The sequence below is a fragment of the Odontomachus brunneus genome, unplaced genomic scaffold, assembly GCF_010583005.1.
Source record: "Odontomachus brunneus isolate Ranch 3 - 2012 unplaced genomic scaffold, Obru_v1 Obru_scaffold_011, whole genome shotgun sequence".
NCBI classification, from domain to species: Eukaryota; Metazoa; Arthropoda; class Insecta; order Hymenoptera; family Formicidae; genus Odontomachus; species Odontomachus brunneus.
The window spans coordinates 661,275-680,380 of NW_022639461.1; the positions used below are offsets into that span (position 1 = coordinate 661,275).

The window sequence follows — 19,106 nt, forward strand, 5'->3', positions numbered from 1 at the left end:
GGGGGGGGGGGCAGAGACGTGCAGTGCGGCGCAGTGTATTCATTTATCCGCGCGTATCGAGATAGACGATCGGGCACGGGCCGATGATAATTGCGCAAAATCGTTTGGACAAGCCCAGCAACAAATGGTAATTGACAAGGCCATTAATCATTCATTCCGAAGCCGCGAGCTTTATTGACCGTTACAGGCCTTGCGCGTCGTGTTAATTAATGTCAAACCGGATGTTAACGTCACCGCGCCGGGGCCGCGACGTCATAATTCCTTTTTACGCCGGTCGTCGGAATATTCGCCGACGCGACAACATCGACAACGCGCGACAGTCTTATCGCTCGCTTCACACACATCAAACGGTGACTCGGTCGTGCTAATTCGTCGCGATAATCGGGAAATCAGTTTTCAGCTGATAGTCAAGTGGTAGTCGAGTAGTTTCTGCTTTTCTACAAATGCGATTGGCTTTTGCCTTTCTGCCAAGATATGAATTCTCCCCAATGTCACTCATTGGACCATGTCCACAATTTTGTGAACGAATGTTGTCAGAAACAAGAGAAATTTTAGCGATTTTCAATAATTCTCGCGAATAAACACGAGCAATTTGATGATGACGTGGTCGCGAATCGTAGCGTAGAATACTCGTACTACGGCAACTTCGTAAATTTGCGTCAATATATCGAGATACTACGCGAGCGCTTTATAATTGTAGATTGCAGCGATACGAATTAATTATTTCGGGCCAATGGCGAAACGTCACTAGGCGGTGATTGAACCATGCCCGTTGCATAATTCATAATTGTTTCGGTATTCATTTGACAAATTGTGAGCGTATGTAAACAGTTGTAACGCAATCACCGTGTGAATGATCAATGCACAATGCAATGTCGTTCCATGGTTCGTGCCAACGATATCGTTTTATATCGGCCATGTGTGTGTCAATTGTCCCGAGCGACGCCCGAGAAATTCACGAAAATGTAAGGAAAGACCCCGACGACGCTCTCTCGTGTGTTTCGCGTGTATGTGAGAACGATGATACGCGGTCAAGTAGGAAGAATGTCGGGAGGAATACTGACCGACGCTTTCAGACGAATGAACATTGGCGCACGCTTGATAGCGCAGGAGCAGCCGCGACTCCTGCGTGCACGCTTCCGCCCGTGACTGCGGCGAATTGCACTCGCCCTCGCCCTGGCTGTAGGTGAACTCCAAGGGTCCCTTAATGGGACAGGGCAGCGGCGCTGCACCGATGCGAAACAGGGAGACCAGAGTGGCGTCGCTGGTCAACAGACTGCACTTGAACAGCAGACTCGGCTCCGGCGACTCGCTCGTGCAATAAGCTGGCAACAAACGGTGAAGCTTGTTTTTAGAGAATTTTATCGTCATATAAATAAACGGCGTACAGTGATAAAATATATGCGATACGAAGTTGAGATAATAGAATGCGTTTCACTGCAAATTTTAAAAACTACGTCATTATGGATATCTCTCTTTCTTTTTTTTTTATTTTTCAAAACACGGACACTTTTGATTTCGGAATCTCGTTGATTATTAATCGCACAACTTACTTTCTTTGTACTGTAGCACGTTCGTGTGTTGCGCGTGCATCACGATGCATCGGTAGCACTTATCCTTCCTGAAACATAAACGGGAGAAACACAGTTATAAATATTTGCGCATACTCGAATGTATCTCGTTTAAAGAATTACGTTATGTGCGCGTGCACAATTTTTCGATTTCATGTTTTTATGAGAGCGAACGTCCAAAATATTTTATTCCCGGTGTCTCGTAAACTTCACCTATTCGCACCACTTACAAATTGAAATTAACAGAAATGAAATTTACGATACGTGTATGTATCACTGTATTACCAGGTCCGCAATTTGCTATTTATTAAACCGATCCCCTAGAATCGTATGCGAAAAAGCTACGTTTTACGTCAGGTGACAGTATTCGACAAATATGGAAAAAAATGTTTGAAAAACTCATTTCACTCGGTTTTTTTCATACGTACACGCGCACATGAACAATCTATACTAAACCGTATATCAATTAAATATTGCTTGACCAGGCAAAAAAATTATCATTGAAAATTGTCGTCAGCGTACATTAAATGAAATCCACAATGTAAAATCGCTCCACATCGAAAGAGTCAATTTCGCCAAATAGCGGGGAAAAAAATGCGCGACACATTTTTCTCGTGGTAATAGGTTCGAACGGGTGGTTTGAAATACGCGGATCGCGCGAGGCGGTGCTTACGCCCCGCTGTTCTTCCTCACCGCGGACTGTATTTACGTTGATTTGCACTCTGAAAAAAGGTATAAACCATCGCGGGCCGCCTATTTGAATACCGGCGTAAATTTACAAACCAAATACCGAAGTAATTTCTGTCGCGCGCGGCGGCGGCGACGGCAGAGGCGCAAATTTCGCCGTCGCGCTGCCTCGCACCGCGAGCGCCGCCGAACGCGGCGATTTCGCCGATTATCGTCCTTTTCAAAATGCACCGTTAAAGCGGATTAATATCGTTACAACCGGAGGGTTTTCCGTGTGCACAGTAGCGGATGCACCGGCGTTGGAGCGGCGATAGTAGCCGGAAACTATATCGGACTGACAGCCGGGAACAAAGGTAAACTTCGACTTAAGCCGCTGAGGGGGCCGAGGGGAAACGGGCCTGAGAGGCAGGGGAGAAGGAGAGGACGGGACGGGATAACGAGGGATGGAAAAGGGAGGTCCGGAAGGTATGAAGGGCAGAGGGAAACAGAAGCTGCGAGAGAAGGAAGGCAAGTTGCGCAGACCTGAGCTAAGTAAGCAAGGTGCCAACTAGTAGGGACACAAGACAAGCTCCGAAAGTTCTAAGTAGCTACGCGATACTACTCGTTGCACCCATCTCTCTTCCTCTCTCTCGCTCTCTGTCTTTCCACCTCCGTATCCTATCGACGTCATTATTGCACCTCGCGTTTGTCTTTTCGTTCATGAACAAATGCCCTTAGCGAGCGTGTCATCACGCACCGACGCATTCCTAGGCCTGCGCGTCTCATCTCGAATGTAGTTTGGTGTACAGTATTCTCTGACGAGACCGCTCGGTCACAACGAGGAACCGCTTCGACGAGGAAAAATCGATCGCGGTCGAAGTTACGGATGTATAAGGACACGTTAAGTCGCTTTGTCGATCCAATCTCGCGTAAACGCGCCCGCGAGGCCGCCCGGTCGCGTGATCTGCAATCTGCGAAAGTTGCGAAGTTTGTTTGCACGTCGACGACGCGGGCGCGGTCGGAACTCCGCGTCCCCGAAAACGATTTCGGCCGGATGTTGGCCCGACGATCGCATTCGACTATCCACGACGCGGAGAGAGGATGAGAGAGAGAGAGAGAGAGAGAGAGAGAGAGAGAGAGAGACCGGTGGATTGCACAGCAACCCGAAAACGCGGACGGGCTTTGTTCGAGAAGCGGAACGCTCTCGTCGATAGAAATCGTCCTGCCCGTTTCGCTTTAAGTTGCCGTGCGGCCGTTTCTACCCTTTTAACGACTTTCGCGGGCTCTCCTCGTGCCCGGACGACGCTGAGCGATCAACCATCCGCTTCCCGTAATTATGAATTTCGCTTCTATCTCGTTTCAAGTACGCGAGACACAATACGCTCGGTGCTTTCTTTCCAAATACTCGAACGCACTGAAATCATGTGTTTTCACCTGCACGCGAGTTTCTCTTTGATGAGTCGCTGGCTGGCTAACTGGCGCCGCGACTGACGATCTCGTCACAATCCCACGTACAACGAGGTACATTTGCTCTCGCTTTTTAAATATTCCTTTAAAATCATATTATTTTAAATCTCTTTCGGCTAGTATTTTTAACTGGTCGTAATAATTAGGCGCTTTTCTGAGCGCATAATTAAATTATGCAATTAAAATTGTTCGCTCAGTGTAACCCGCTTAATTGCAGCAAGCAATTTAATCATCAAACATTTACCGCTAAATACCAAAGAATTGCAACAAATGAATAAACTCTTAAAATAAACTGAAGCGTTAGACGCGTATCAACGATATGTTGGCATACATCATGCGTTCGCCGTAAATTTTTTGGAGTTCTTTGCTCGATCGGTCACGCCGCTCGTTCTTCGCCGGAAGTATTTACTTAACCTTTACGTTAAGTCGAGTATTCGCATTTTAACGAGAGAGCCGCCCTTAAAGTCACCCTTCGTCGACCCTCGACAATTCTGACGCTTCGTCGCTCGATGAAGCTCGCACTAATAACGCGAGACGAGACGAGATCGGGCCGAACAGAATGAGATCGTTTCTCGTTCTTCCTGTCATTCCTGCACCGTCCCTCGCCGAATATGCCTATATATGAAGCTATCATGGCCTCTTCATTACGCGTGAGTTATTAATAACGAGCAAAAGTAGGAACGCGTATTTTGCGCGCAAGGAAAAACTATTCCCGGGGAATAAATGGCGACGACGGGGGCGATTTTAAACGCGACATCGATCCCACGTTACGTAACTGGTGCGCACGTGCGTTACGTGACCCGCGGATAAGAGAGTTTCGGTGGAAGCTCGATAATCCGCTCGATTCGCTGTCGTTACCTCGCGTCGCGTGACGAGTATTTCGATATATCAATTTACAACGTTGACCGTCCTTCACGCTCGCGCGCGCACGATTTTACTTTTTTGCATAAACGTCCAACGCGTAATAATCCGCTGCTGGAATCGCATTTCGCCCGGTCGTGTCTTAATCCGATCGCTACCTTGCGTCCGCGGTGACGACTATCTCGTGATATAAATTTGTAATCTTGTAATCTGCGCGAACGCACTGTAACGCACCGTACGTTGTAATCCGCGCGGACCAGTTTATAACGGATTATTGAGAGCTACTGATGTTACGCGTACAGTCGACTCGTTTCACTCTCGCAGGGACAGAAATACAAGGTGAACTTACGCAGCAAAGAAAAACCTGTATTATTGTTGAAAAATAATTTTCATTAATAGAAAGCACAAAGTATTGAATTGAGAGTATGTTTTTAAATGTGTGTGTTAACCTTATAGGTTCTTCCCCTTATAAGTTCCTCCTATCTATTCAAAACTAATTAAATTAAGAATCATTGTTTCATATATAAACAATGATATATAATTTTGTTAGAAGTATTTTGAAGTCTTGAATTTCCGTAATGCTATAATTTTTATTAGAATATTATTATAATTTTTATTAGAATATTATAATAGTCTCATAAGAAATATTATATAATTATTTTAATAGTAATAATATCTTCTTCCAACATTTACAAACATTATATTCTCAATTCAATATTTTGTGTTTTTCATTGGTGAAAATTATTTTGGAATAATAAGAACACAGATTTTTCTTCGTTGAAAATCATATAAAATATATTCTTGCATATCATTGTTTAACGCTGTGCTCTTATCTAAAGATTAAAATGTCAACAACAAAGATATTTGCAAACAAGAATGATCTTTTTTGTGTGCAAATGCAAAAGAATGGCGACGGTAAAAATAATGGCGAAAGCGTCTCGTAGAAGGCACGGTATCGAGATTCAAATTGCCGATCGCGGAGCAACGATACTGTTTGCATTGTCTAATAGCTGGATAGCGTGCAAAGGGTGCGCTACCCTACCGTTTTACCCTTCCGCGCCCTCTCGCCGGTGGCGTCTGACACCGTCTCGCTCGCCTAAACCCACGTTTCCCGGGACATGGTTTATTGATTTCTCTAGTGCGTAAATACGTGTACGGTACTCCGCGGTTCGCTCTAACGACGCCCACGAGAAAGGGAGAGAGGGAGACAGAGTGAGATATAGAGAGACGTGTACGCGAGTGGACCGAGAGGCCGAAAGTGACGTTTTCATAAATTATCGCGCATTCCTGTCGAGCGCGGTCAACTTTCTGACCGCGCCGTTGAGATCATTATCCGCAGTTTGTCCGCGAGAGATGGAAAGCCGAATCGGAAACGAGCCCTCTGATTAGAGGAATCTGTTCGCGCACCATTTAAAACTAATCGCCGATTCCCGAAATCGGGTGTTCAACGTTGCGGAATTTCGAGAGCGGCTTTAAATCAAATCCTAACTCTTCCACAACTCATTCCTGTCCTTTGGAGTAAAATTGTTTTATTCTTTATACAATTATGTCAATTATTATATAATTAAATTAATTACATTCAACACGAATAATTGTATGTATTTTTTCACACTTGACATTTTCCTACTTCCGTAGTGCGGTATATAATATTTAATAACAATTTTTTACTGCGAAATTAAGCGTGATTTATTTGACCGAAGTAAACGCTATCACAGTCAATAACTTTTTTTATCTCAATATATAATAAATAGAACTGTATTACGTTTTTTAATCGTTTTTTTAATCGTTTTTTTTTAATCGTTTGGTCGAAATATATAACAAAGAAGCAAATGGAACGAACTAATAGAAATTTAATTGTGATTTACTCTTATATAATAAAAAATGAAATGTATTCTCTATAATCTTTAATTTATACATTATAAAAATTAAAGGTTTTAACTGAACAATTTGAAATGTCGGATTTAAGGTGTACTGATATCGCTCAATTTAGTGACAAAACCTAATTTTGATTAGTCAATTTCTTAAGACTTAATTACAAAAAATACAATTTCTTAATACTGGAATTTTAAACGTAATAACTTAAGAGTAAATCTGCAGTTTTATACATACGTTATGTTATCCGATCACTCGTAAATATCTACAATTTCTCGTAAATCGGCTAATAGATTAAAATGCACATGAAATTACAAATCCGTTAGAGTGCTTAAAAGTAGATTTTTATTGATTTATACGATGTGTGGAACTTTTTTCCAGCATTAAGTGGACTCAACTCAAAAGTCACTAATCGTAATTATAGACATGTAAAGATGAGCGGTACAGATACTGGTACAGGACTGCGGTAAAACTGTAATTCCGCTTCTTCCGAATGCTTCGTAAGCTACGATTTTACGATTTATTCGTAAATTTGCTTAGAATTACAGCCTAAAAATTTTATAGCTTAAGTTCTGATTGTAGACATTGCTTTACGTGCGTACTTTGTTGGAAGGATTCAATGTGTAAATTTTCGTATAATTCGTAACTTTCTCGAAATGACGAGCACGTGATTTCGGAACCGATATTACACGTCGACCATTACACGAGACATTCACTCTTGGTGTTGCGTCCGAGTTATCGTCCGACTGTAATCCAGCATTGAGTTAGTAGCTGTCAGTGCGAGGACGATATCGAAAGTCCGGTATCTATTAATGGCTCGACAGGATCGATCGTAAAATTCTACGCGAGTAGATTGGCTCATTACGTAATTTGATTTTACCGTGCATGTCCGATACGTCGCGGCTTCTAAAGCAGGGTGAAGTTAGTAACACGAAGACAATACGAGAATTCTCTTGTGGTGGAGGAGATATATTTCTCTTGTGGTGGTATATACGGTCGATGCCGCAGTGCATAAACTGAAGAGATTCTTCGCGGCTGAGAGTTTAGAGAAACGGAGAGAGCGAGAGCGCGGCGAAAATGAACTGCGTGCGAAACAAAAGCAATCTGTTCATACATTATCGCCTCGCGGTATCTGCAATGAGATCTTTTAAACGGGTTACACCTGTGTTAACCGGGCACCATGTAATTTTCACGCAATACATTATCCGCCGGTTATATTATCTCTCGTCCTTGCGCCGCTAGTTTCCATCGTCGCAATCGGCGATACGCTTCCGCGATGACTATGGTTCGATGAACAACATTAAATCTGGTTACCGTAAACATAATTTGATTGTATTTACGTGCGTTATAATTAAACTTCATATCCCGTCTATGCAGATTCAATCGCTGGAAGATAATTCGTTAATTTACGATCGCGCTCGCGCGCCCGCACTTTTCCAAATAATATCAAGTCCGATATTTGTTTGTCTAACGCCTCCGCGTGTCGAACAATTTGTCGATTTGATATCGTGCTCTTCCTTCCTTTCTCCTTCCCTCTCTCTCTCTCTCTTTCCCTCTCTCTCTCTCTTTCTCTCTCTGCTATCCTCCTCTCTCTTTTTTCGGCACGTAAATACAAAGTGTAAACCGACGCTCACAATTTAACATTAATAAACGTTAGCGTGTACTAAACGTAACGTGACGCAACGCTTTAACAAATCTTTCGCAAATGCGCTCGTATTTCTGTCAGCTCCAACGAGCACGTTCAACGCGAAAACAACATTGTTTTGAACAATCGCGCGGGTGTACGCAAATTTATTGTGGAAGGCGGATTACGAACATCGACGGCGGGGTGACCCGGTTCGCTAGACACGGCGCCGCACACCGTTTAAACACCTATCAACACGCTCGAGCGAAAGAGACAGAGAGAGAGAGAGAGAGAGAGAGAGAGAGAGAGAGAGAGCGAGCGCCCGCGCGCGCGCTTACACACTCGTTGTTCGGGCTTGAACTAAAGCCTGTGAGCTTAAACTTAGGTGCCAACCAATCACGGCCGCCGAACTGACATAAAGCCAAGGCTTTGAGCTCGAATTAAATTTTAAGCGAGAACATAGCCCGCAGCGTCACGCATCGAGCATACCGTGGCGGACTACCTGCGATGATAACACGAGGTTGCGCATCGCGGCGGAATAAATGCTGTCGAAGAAAACCCACCAGGAAACGTCGCGAAAACGAGGCGTCCTATGTTCGTTAAGATTAAGCGACCGCGTAAATAGACAGTGATAAGAACGTGTTGTCGAAACGCGGGCAAAGACGCGAAGAGAAACGCAAGCACAACCAACGGAATGTCGCACGGAGAAAACTACTATGGTTGCCATATCCATATATTCTATAGTTAGAAAAAAAATTCATGTGATTTCAAGTGAAATAGATATGGCATTAAAAGTTTTTACGTGCCCATCTGTATAGTTCTCACACAACCATAGTTCGTTATAATATACAATGTTCAATCAATATATACTCGTATGAATAGTTGCCTCAATTAAAAGTTTATTGCTGTCTTTCTGTTGTGGTTTGCAGAATTTCTGTTGTGGTTTGCAGAACGAATATTGTGATTGAAAAATTCGTAGAGTTATCTCTCTCTATTTCCTAGTTCTGTTTCCATTCTAATTTTTATTTTCATCACCTTTTCGATTTGCTATAAACTATTCAGAATTCAAATACATTTTTACTATCTCTCTTTAATTCTATATAAATTGACATTATTTCTTTATTTTAACAGTCTCCTATTCGTTCATAATTACAATCATTGGTTAGTTAACACTGCTATTGTATGCTTCTTAAACATTGGAAGGGAAGTATCCCATAGTAAATGATGTTTCTTCTTCTTCATCATCGTCTTCCTTACGTTGGAAGACAAACTCTTGCGAGAAAATAATCAACTAACGAAATGGCGAATCCGCCACTCGGATGGCGGATTCTCTCTTTTCCTCTCTTTCACTGTGGCAACTTTTTCGCGACGACTTACAACGTTACGACGGAAAGTTCTGACATCTACGAGGAGCGGCTCATGTCGATAAAAGACGCACACACGATGAGGAGGACTCAACATCGTTGCGCGACGGCGAGAAACGCTTTCGGAAGCGTTTTTCCGTAGAAACAAGAATTCATTCAGATATCTCGCAATAATGTCTGATCGGAGGTTCCGCGTGCGATCCGCGCGTAAGTCGAGCACGCGTGAACGTGAATCACGGAATTTTAGCGTCGCTTCAACGTAGCAACACGGTTGATAACATTTCAGGATAGTTGATTCAACACGGTAAGCTGGCTGATAAAACATTAGTTTATGGCCCACGGTGATGCAAAAATGTTTAAATATGCATGCCACAAACTCGGTTAAAATTAAGCACACCGCGAGTGCGGTAAAAAATGCAAGTCGCAGTGCGTTGTCTCGCACTGTGGAGGTGCGTGGTGCATTTTGCAACGTTTCGCAAAATAAGCTAAAACCGACGAAAGAAACAAGGAGGAGCTGAACCAGTAACCATAACAATACTGGTATTTGGTCAAAAAGAAAGGGATGAGAAAAACATAGAGTCATACGTGTGCGGTTCGCGTGTCAATGTTAAAACCAAATTCGAAACGCGTTAAGAACGCGCGAAAACGCAAACTCTCTTTCCAGCCTTGTGTATTATTATTCTACGTCGTGTTTGCTAAATTCATCCCTGTCCAGACGAGATTAAAAAACGAGTTTCCCGCTTTCTTGTTTCCGCCGTAAATTATGCAATTGTGCACTACGGTCGTTTCTGCCGAGTCCGTGAGTCACAATTTTTTGACGCAGGAAGGAACTATAACTTTTTAAAACAGGTAGAAACGATTACGCGAGCAATACATTTCTGCGCGAACGCGAACGCCATTTATTAAACGCGGCTGGACGAACTCGCGTATAATGCTTCCGCGTGTTTCCTTTCTTTCGCTCTCTCCTTTCTCTCTCCCTCCCCCCTCTCTCTCTCTCTCTATCCATTTTTTTCTCGTTGAAACATAAATTTCGTACGTAGGCTCGTATTCGCCGCGCGAATAAAAGCCACCGAACATAAAGAACGTTTGGTCGGCCGACATCCTCATCCGCTTGTAATATAATTTAGGTACGAATATTTTTGGGAGAATTAAACGAGACAGTGTTAACGGGACAACGCGGGTCTCCATTCGCGCACGCCAAACGTCGATGTAAATTTATCGCGATTCTCCATAGGAAAGCTGTACAAATTCAGAGATAAAAAAACTCGGGCGATAGTTTGCGACCTACATTTTGTTCTGCTGTTTTGTAAGAGCATCGGTCACAGTCCATTAGGTGAGTGGATATTTTTGAAACTGCTCGCGTATTATGAAGTACAAAGCCAACTTTAGACAATCTATAATTCGTTTCGTATCCAGCACGATTTCCCATTTGCCCAGAGCAAACACTCAGACATACATAATTCCGAATCCTTCAGCGTTTTCTCACAAATCGAATTCCCCCCGCTTGAGTTCTGTCGCGAATTATAGCTTGCCTAAAGTGGGCTTAACACGCGAGCGTTAACCGCCGATACAATCAACGTCGATTAATTCCTGCGGTGCCGGTTTAACTGATTCCCTGCTCTCTCGCAGGTTACTACAATAACCGATTATAACATACGCGTCGGCAAACAATTTAGGTTACTGCGATTATCGGCGACTCTCGCGGCTAGAACGCAGATAGATCCGGCCCTAAGTGGCTCCGTGCGCGCCAAAGCCGTCAGGATTAAAAAGCCATTCCAGCCGCGCCGGCAGTTTCTCTCTATCCCGCTGTCTCTCCCCCGCCGTCGCGTCGAGATCAACGGCAAGGTAAACACGACTACATGTCGGACACGCGTGGCATTCGGTGCATACGAAAATACCGGCGACACGTAGACTGGGTCGACGTTGACCAAACGCCGCGCGACCTCGCCCGGCAAGATCTCACTAAATCATGAGTGTCGGGCACGAATCGAATGTCGAGCGAGCTACGCGCGGCGGTCGCGTTCCGCCGGTGTGTGTGCACGCGCGCGCGCGTGGGATGTACGCGACGACTACGCTCCGGATAAAATAGAACGGCCAGAAAAAAAAACACATAGACGGGGATAACGAGAAGGGCTGCGAGAGGGAGAGAATGTCAGGGCGAGAGACAGAGAGAGAGAGAGAGAGAGAGAGAGAGAGGGGGGGGAGGCAGAGAGGCAGGTGAGTATCACGGTAGCCGTGTGGGCACAATTTGGAAACCCGATATCTCAGCCGCGGACGCGGTTGTAACGTCGAAAACCTATTACGTTACAAAGCCGCGTCGTGCGCGAAACTGAAATAATTCACGCGCGACTCGATGCTGCTCGCCGCATGTGCAACCCCGAATGCGCGAGTGCGCTCTGTACTTTGGCGCGTAGCTCGCCGCTGTCTGCGCGATTTCGAGTGCCATTGATCAATCGATGGAATTCCTTTCGTCGCACCGGTAGGTAGGTAGGTGTGTACACTCGTTTGCGAAACGGTTTCAACACATTTTTTCCGAAGTCAGAAGCGAATGGTAGAACGATTGCAGGCCACTGCTTGCATGGTAGTCGCTGCTGCTAGGACTCGAACGGACTTTCACGATTATCACTAGGCGAGGAAATCGAAATGATGGAAACAATTACTTTAATTTATCAGGTAATTGTTTACATCATACAGTGACGTAAATTTTATGTTACGTCGATGCAGTAAAAAATTTACTCAAAGTTACTCTCTTGCGGGGCACTCCGTCGCGCGTTGGCCGTGATTCCAAATCCGATGCGGCGGTTGGCGTCGCGATATTTTAGATTTATTAAAATCGCACGAGACCGTTCTCTCTCCGCATCTGGCACGGTGCGAACATTAACCCATAAACGTCGCCGGATCGTTGATTGATTGCGAAGAATGGCGAGTCGTGGTGAATAAAATAGATAGCACGCTATTTCCGCGGCGCCGTCGATTGTCATTTCTCTCACGCGGGAGCTGGTTTCACTCGTTTCCAGATGATGACGTTTCAAGATACCGAGTCGGCCTGCCGTCACTGGATATGTGAAAAGAAACGCTATTCATAGTTCGCAACAAACCGGGTGAGGTGAAGAAATATTCGCTCGAATGTCAAAGTATTCAATTTCGCCGCTGTTTCGTTCTAAGTTGCAACGCGGAACACCATCATGTCTCGGGGCGGACGTCGAAAGTTAATTAGGAGATGACTCATCGAAACTCAGTACAAAAGACGAATGACGTAACATACATACATATATATATATATATATATATATATATATATATATATATATATGTTTCTCGTTTCTCTAACGAGAGATAGTTTCCAGTTGCTCTTCACGTTCCGACGCGAAGCTAACTGTAAAAAAATAATCAGCCGATTCGTGTCACGTAATTTCTGCAAAACACTGTTCTCCCTCTCGTTTATTCGTGACTCGTCTTATTTATATTTCTTCGACCGCGTCGGACACGTCGTCCTCGATATTTTTTTATTCACTAAAAAAAAAAGTCTCATTGTTTTCTTATACCTGCTAGAAAATTATATGTGACACGTTGAGTTTACAGCAGTAGTATTTTAGCAATATTTGCAAGCAGAGGATTATATTTTTGAAATGCAATATTTGCATTTCATGAGGATTATATTTTTGTTTGTCACTCGTTGCTAGTCTACTTTTTAGTTTTCTCACCACAATCAATTTTTATAAAAAGTGATATTAAAGCTTCTCAGGCTTTAATCTGGATAGAGATTTTGCCAAATTTCAGAAATAATTTAGACAGGAGTTATGTCAGTGTATATTGATTAAACTCGAAATATAAGCGATATCGCAGTGTTTGCTACTTTATTTGTTCACCTTGGCTAATTTCTCGTGTCTAAGTAATTTTTGTTATGACTGCAGAGTCACTTTTTTGAGTATCGCAACAGTCACGTCGCAGCGGCGGCTTATAATTCGCGAGCGCCGCACTTCTTCGGAATACTTTGCCGTGTGGGAACAAAAGCGAACGCACGGCATGCGTGCCGGAGGGTGGATATGACGGCGGGAGAGGAAGGGGAGACGAGCGCGAGAATGAAAGAGAGCGGGCTGGAAATCCGAGGATTCGGCCGCAGGCATCGGTGTAAACCTATCACGTTACAAAGGCACAGCGTACGCGGAATCGAAATAATTCACATAGTTTTGTGTGGCGAACACGCAAATATGCAATACGGTCGATCCGACGTTTCCGCACGAGACGGGCGAGACGGGGGTTGATGGAGGATGGCAAGGGGATAGCGCTGTATGGGGCGCGGCAGGTGGAGAATCGAGAGATTTATTAACCCGAAGCAACAAGCTTTGCGCGCAACAAAAGTGCACCGTTAATTCTAGAAGTAATACGAGCCCAATTACGAAACACGAGACACGGATATAAACAACAGACCCGAGTCCGCATAATACCGTAATACGCTGTAACGCGCTCGGCAAGATTTTTCGACGAGACATTCTCGAGATACACGACGTGCAACGTGTGCAGCAATAAACATATGGAGAGGGAAGTGGAGGATTCGCGGAACGATAATGAGAGCGGGAAAAGGCCGTGACGATTAAATGTGCGGCGCGTTTTCGTAAAGAGAGAGCGAGAGAGAGATAACAGAAAGAAAAGTGGGAGAGAGAAATCGCGCGGTGCGAACATTACGCGGATAATTCCGGGTGTCGCGGTTTACGCGGCGGTGCTCTATGCAAATCCGAAAACGCGGATTCTCCTTCGGCGCGAGTTGTTACCGGGCGTTATAAAGTTCGCAAGCGGGGAAAAAAGAATCTATTAACGAGGTCGAGCCGCGCTCCCGATGGGATCATAATTAAAAAGCTTCCGCCGCCGGCTCGCCGCCCGTTCGAGGACTAATTTCGCCGCGAGTTTTATTATATCCTCTCTTCTCTCTCTTTCGCCCTCTCCCCGGCGCGCAACTCATTACGGACCTTATGCCTACACGCGCACAAATTGCTAAAAAGTTCCGCTTGGAAGAAGCGCGCGATGGAGTAACGATGTCGGGCATTAGCGAATGGAAACGTTTCTTTCGTTCTTTTCCCTTGTTTTTTTCTATTTCGTTCTTTTTTATTCGAAGAATCGATTCACCAATTCAGTCGTCGGTGTGTTTTTTCACTCTCCGCCAGATATTTGACTACCTTTCGATCCCGTTATTTGAAATTCCCCATCGGACTTCGGTGTTTAATACGAACGGCACATGTACTCTAAAAAAAAGAAGAAAAAAAAGGAAAAGAGAGGATAATTTGTAATTTAAGGTCGCTCTCGCTCTAAGGACGTCTTCTCAGGAACCTTCGCAGGAATTATTCTTGTATTGCTCGCGAAAATCTTGCGAGAAGAAATCTTTCGGGACTCATATCCCGATCGTTGAGTAGGTATTATTAGGGCTATCGGAGGTATCATGGAGAAAATAAGATATCGATACGGCAAGAAAAGCTCGGGGAAAGTTACACGGACGGTTACGTGGTGGTGTATGGTGCGCTAGCGCGTTCATTGATATATTATTTACTCGAATTCGACCAACGGAGAGAGGATGCGCATGCAGCAGGGAAGCGCAAGTGCCTCGCGGCATCCTGAGAGACATCCCTAAGGAGCTTTACTCGTTGTACCGCCGCAAGATTCACGGTACGCCGTCCTATGAGCCAGGCCGGTGTAAACGTCGTGAGAGACGGTTAGCCTATGAGGGGAATAGAATACCACGCTTCCTCCGGGGATGATGTCTCCAGATGCGAAGAGGAGAGCGGAAATTTAAGATCATCATCACACGGCTTGTAACGCGAGCCCCATCGTGGAAAATATCGTCGCAAAAAGACTCTTTGAAGGCAAGCCGGGATATATCCCGCACGAGGAGTGCCGGATCTTCTTACCGGAGTATAACTTATTTCCTTCGTGCGTGCGTGGAGACATCTCGTCAGAGTCGATATATAAACTGTCTCAATACGATCGAATCTAATTATTAGACTCTAATTATCGAACGCACCAAGCCTTCCCTACTGTTACAAAGAGTATATACGCCCTGTCTCCGTTTCCTCTCTCCGAGACGTCTGGAAACGCGTGCTGAAAGCGTGTACGGCAAGAACAAGATGACGATCCCGAGGTGTCTCGCTGGTTGGGCTTCCCCTAAGAAGCTTTGGCGGTGGTATTTGAGATGTCGTTGGATCGACATCGATGTAAGCGTCGCGGTAAAAACGATAGAGACGCGCAAGGAGGGCTCGGGAAAAACATTGTCTCCGGTATAAATCCCAACGACTTTTATGATTTCTTGGATCCGCGGCTTTTATCAGGAGGTCTGTCTTTCGCGTTTCTTACGTTTCCCATGAACTTAAGCCGACATGATGACCAAATTAAAGGAGAAGAAACGATGTATCGGTATGAATAGTGAAAATGTCCGAGCAGATGGGAGCTAGATGCCCATATTTCAGAATTTCGAAGTTACAACCGCTCAGACAACTTATCGTCATGACTAACTGTACAAACATGGTACAAAGACAGCCTTCATTAATCAGCCTATGCATTAATGTCCGCCATGATCCTGTTAACTGTATATTTCGTAATAACTAAAATATAAACATGCAGCAACGTGGATATCTTGCCCTGATTGCCGCGAGTTTAATTGTTCATTAGCAGAGTAAAGTGAGAAGGCTACATAAAATATGTATCCTAGTTAATAGTTCCGGAGTCTCCGCAAAAGATTTCCACAGTCCTCCTGCCGGCTCTTATTTATAGGCTAATTCAACGTCATTTGCCATACGCTCGATTTCAATCATTTTATCAGTGAAAACTTTCTTATAATGGCATCTATTATTTGCAATTTTCGTCGTGAAGTTCTTCTTTGTCGGTCTAAATTAAGACTGTGAACAACATATGTTGCTGGCAAGAAAACTAAGTTTTTTTAGAATGCCGAAAGATACCGAATAATAGAGTATAGCACTCTACGAGCGTGATTAGCGTTTTGTCGACATAGTGGAAGACCGCGACGGTAGTGGTGACTTGATTGTTGAATTCATACGCTAGCTACGTCACGCTCATCGTAATTCGTTTACCGGGCGCAACAAGCAGACGGGAACGTTGGACCGGAAGTACCGGGAAGATCTATTCAGGAGTGTGGAGAAAACGTAAGGTTTTCACGGACCGTTCGCGAAGAAGGACGAGGAGGAAGGGGCTGGCTATTCGCCGCGGGAAAAAGAGAACGCGCGCCGGCACACGGCGAAGAACGAAGAAACGTTCGAGACTAATGGAGAAGGTTCGAAAGCAGCGGGAAAATAAGCAGCGAGGATGCTCGCGGCGAGATGCTTTTGCATTGAAATGTCCGAAGCTCGGTGCGTTCTCCTCGTATTGCTGTCCTTTCTTGCACAGACGAAAGAGAGAAAGACTCGGCAAAATGGACACTGAGAGATATAACGTCTACGAAAGGGACGAAAACACCTTTCAACTGCCAGGTGTTTCGCGTTTCCAAGCAGTCGCTGATGATTATCGCGGAAAATAGACACAATCGGCAACGTCGATTATGTGTATATCGATCGTAATGGCGCGAAATCGGCGCGATCGCCTCCGAGATCTCCCGATCGTATAAACGCGGCAGGTTCGGCCAAATGTCCACGTTATGTGAAAGAAACGTCAAGCATCAGAAAGAGATAGATAAATTTATTCTGTGTCTGAAAAACAATATTTAGTGGGTACTAATAACATTTATTCAAATCTAATGTATTTTTACTTACATCTTTTATTTAAAAAGCAGCTTTTATTTAAAAACGATTACTTTCATGAAAAGCTAAAGTTTTAAGAAAATGTATATTTTCTTATTTGAAAAAAGCAATATAAGTAAATATGTTATTAGTATTCCCATGGAATAGATATTTTTTATTTCTTAAAGACTTTTTCTCTCAGTGTAGAAAGATTTTAGTCAAGCGTAGCTGGGGTGCGTTAACGAAAATGTAAAATAGAAAAATTAATATAATACATTAGAAAATTATAGAAAAAAACAAAAATTCATAACTTAGCAGTCCTCCTGCGAAAAAAAACATAAAGTACATTTTTAAATGCGTATAAAGATTTGATATTTCGCGTACAGAGATGAGAATGCCATTTTATAAACGAGCAAACGTCAATTTATATATCTTGTAAGTCTCAGTACTATATAATGGAACAGCGAGCAAATCCTGAGCAGCTTTCCAGCTTCCTTTAGAGATTTATCTGATCTGAACGCCAGTTTCGTAAAGTTGACCAGGAGTTATATTTCTTCAGATAGTAAATATAAGGCAGCGAACAAAATATCGTTTGATCAACTTTCAACCATTTGTGAAGGAGGCATACATAAAGAAACGGAGAAAGGAACGAGTGAGAGAACAAGAAGAGACACTCGTACCACGCGATAACCGCCCCGCGAGAAAATCGGATATTCCCTTTTCTGTCTCATTTGCCTAGCATGACGTCGCGGGATTGACATTGAGGGATGCGAAAGCCTTGATAAAAGGCGGGAATACCTTTCGACACTAAATATTCAAGACGCGTGAACGCCGCCACAATTGTGCGGCTCGGAATTAATTTCGATGCTTTTGAATTTACGCTTGACGTTTCCGCCCGACTAAAGAATTCCACCGGCAGACGAAAAGGGAAACCTTGTAGCGTCTGATAAGCCGTAGATGGAAAATCGGGAGTCCCGCGCAAGCCACCCTTCCTGCCACCTCATCCTGCCACTCTGTTCTGTTGTGTGTGTGTTCGTCGTAAAAAAGAAAAATTCTACCAGCGAACTGACGTAAACGGGATGTAAGAGCTCCAGCGGACACAGAACGGCGAAATTGTTGTCCGTTTTACGGAATTAGCTCCTTTTTACTTCCGTCGGAAAGTCGGTTCGTTTCCCTCTTGCTCAATTTCATTTTGTGCCGTGCAACATTACCACGTTGTGTCGCAAAAATGACTAGCGTAACTAAAATCATTCGCCAGTGTATTGCGAGCGGCATTCGTCATTTATTCATACGTCACCAGCTACACTGAAATAGCAGTATTTAATCCTCCTGATAACGCAATTAATTTTGGCAATCAGAATCTTCAAATACATATAGCTATACATGTCAAATACATGTCAAATACATGTGTGAACACGATGAAAACTAACGTTGACCTCTTCAAAAATACTGTGTACATTTAGATATGTTGAATTTCTCATTTTTAACTCGAATATCGTCGACAAAATATAACGAAATTTACCGTTGACAAACACTCACAATTCTACAAAAAAAGTTCGTCACATAATTAACAAATTTTACACACATATAGTGTGTGCATATATAATTGAATAATTTTCTCTTCAAATACACGCAGAAGATTTTACAGTAAAATAATTATTGAATTTTATAACCTTGGAATAATTATCGGAGGATTTCAAACCGATTAATATTTTGCAGTAATTTATTCTTTAATTTCACCTGTGTTATTTGTATTTTAGAAATTTAAATGTACTATTAAAAAATCTACTATCCAATGAAATTTATTATGTTCTTTGGCGAGATTGATTTCACAAGCATCTATTTTCCTGTGCTACTGACAATAAGATGAAAAGAATTTATTTGAAAAGAAACTTATATCATGTATAAATATATATATATATATATATATATATATATATATATATATATATATATATATATA

General features: G+C 43.4%; 1 protein-coding gene across 7 annotated transcripts in view; it reads right to left on the reverse strand.

Annotated features, from left to right (window-relative positions):
• The window catches only part of LOC116840737, a 371,839-nt gene that overhangs the window by 55,949 nt on the left and 296,784 nt on the right, over positions 1-19,106 (reverse strand). For all 7 annotated transcript variants that reach the window (XM_032807852.1, XM_032807851.1, XM_032807856.1 and 4 more), the window contains 2 exons: positions 1,554-1,621; positions 1,065-1,325 (listed from right to left, as the gene is read on the reverse strand). In XM_032807852.1, the coding sequence (XP_032663743.1) occupies positions 1,065-1,325; positions 1,554-1,621 (329 nt within the window). The remainder of the gene's footprint in view (positions 1-1,064; positions 1,326-1,553; positions 1,622-19,106) is intronic.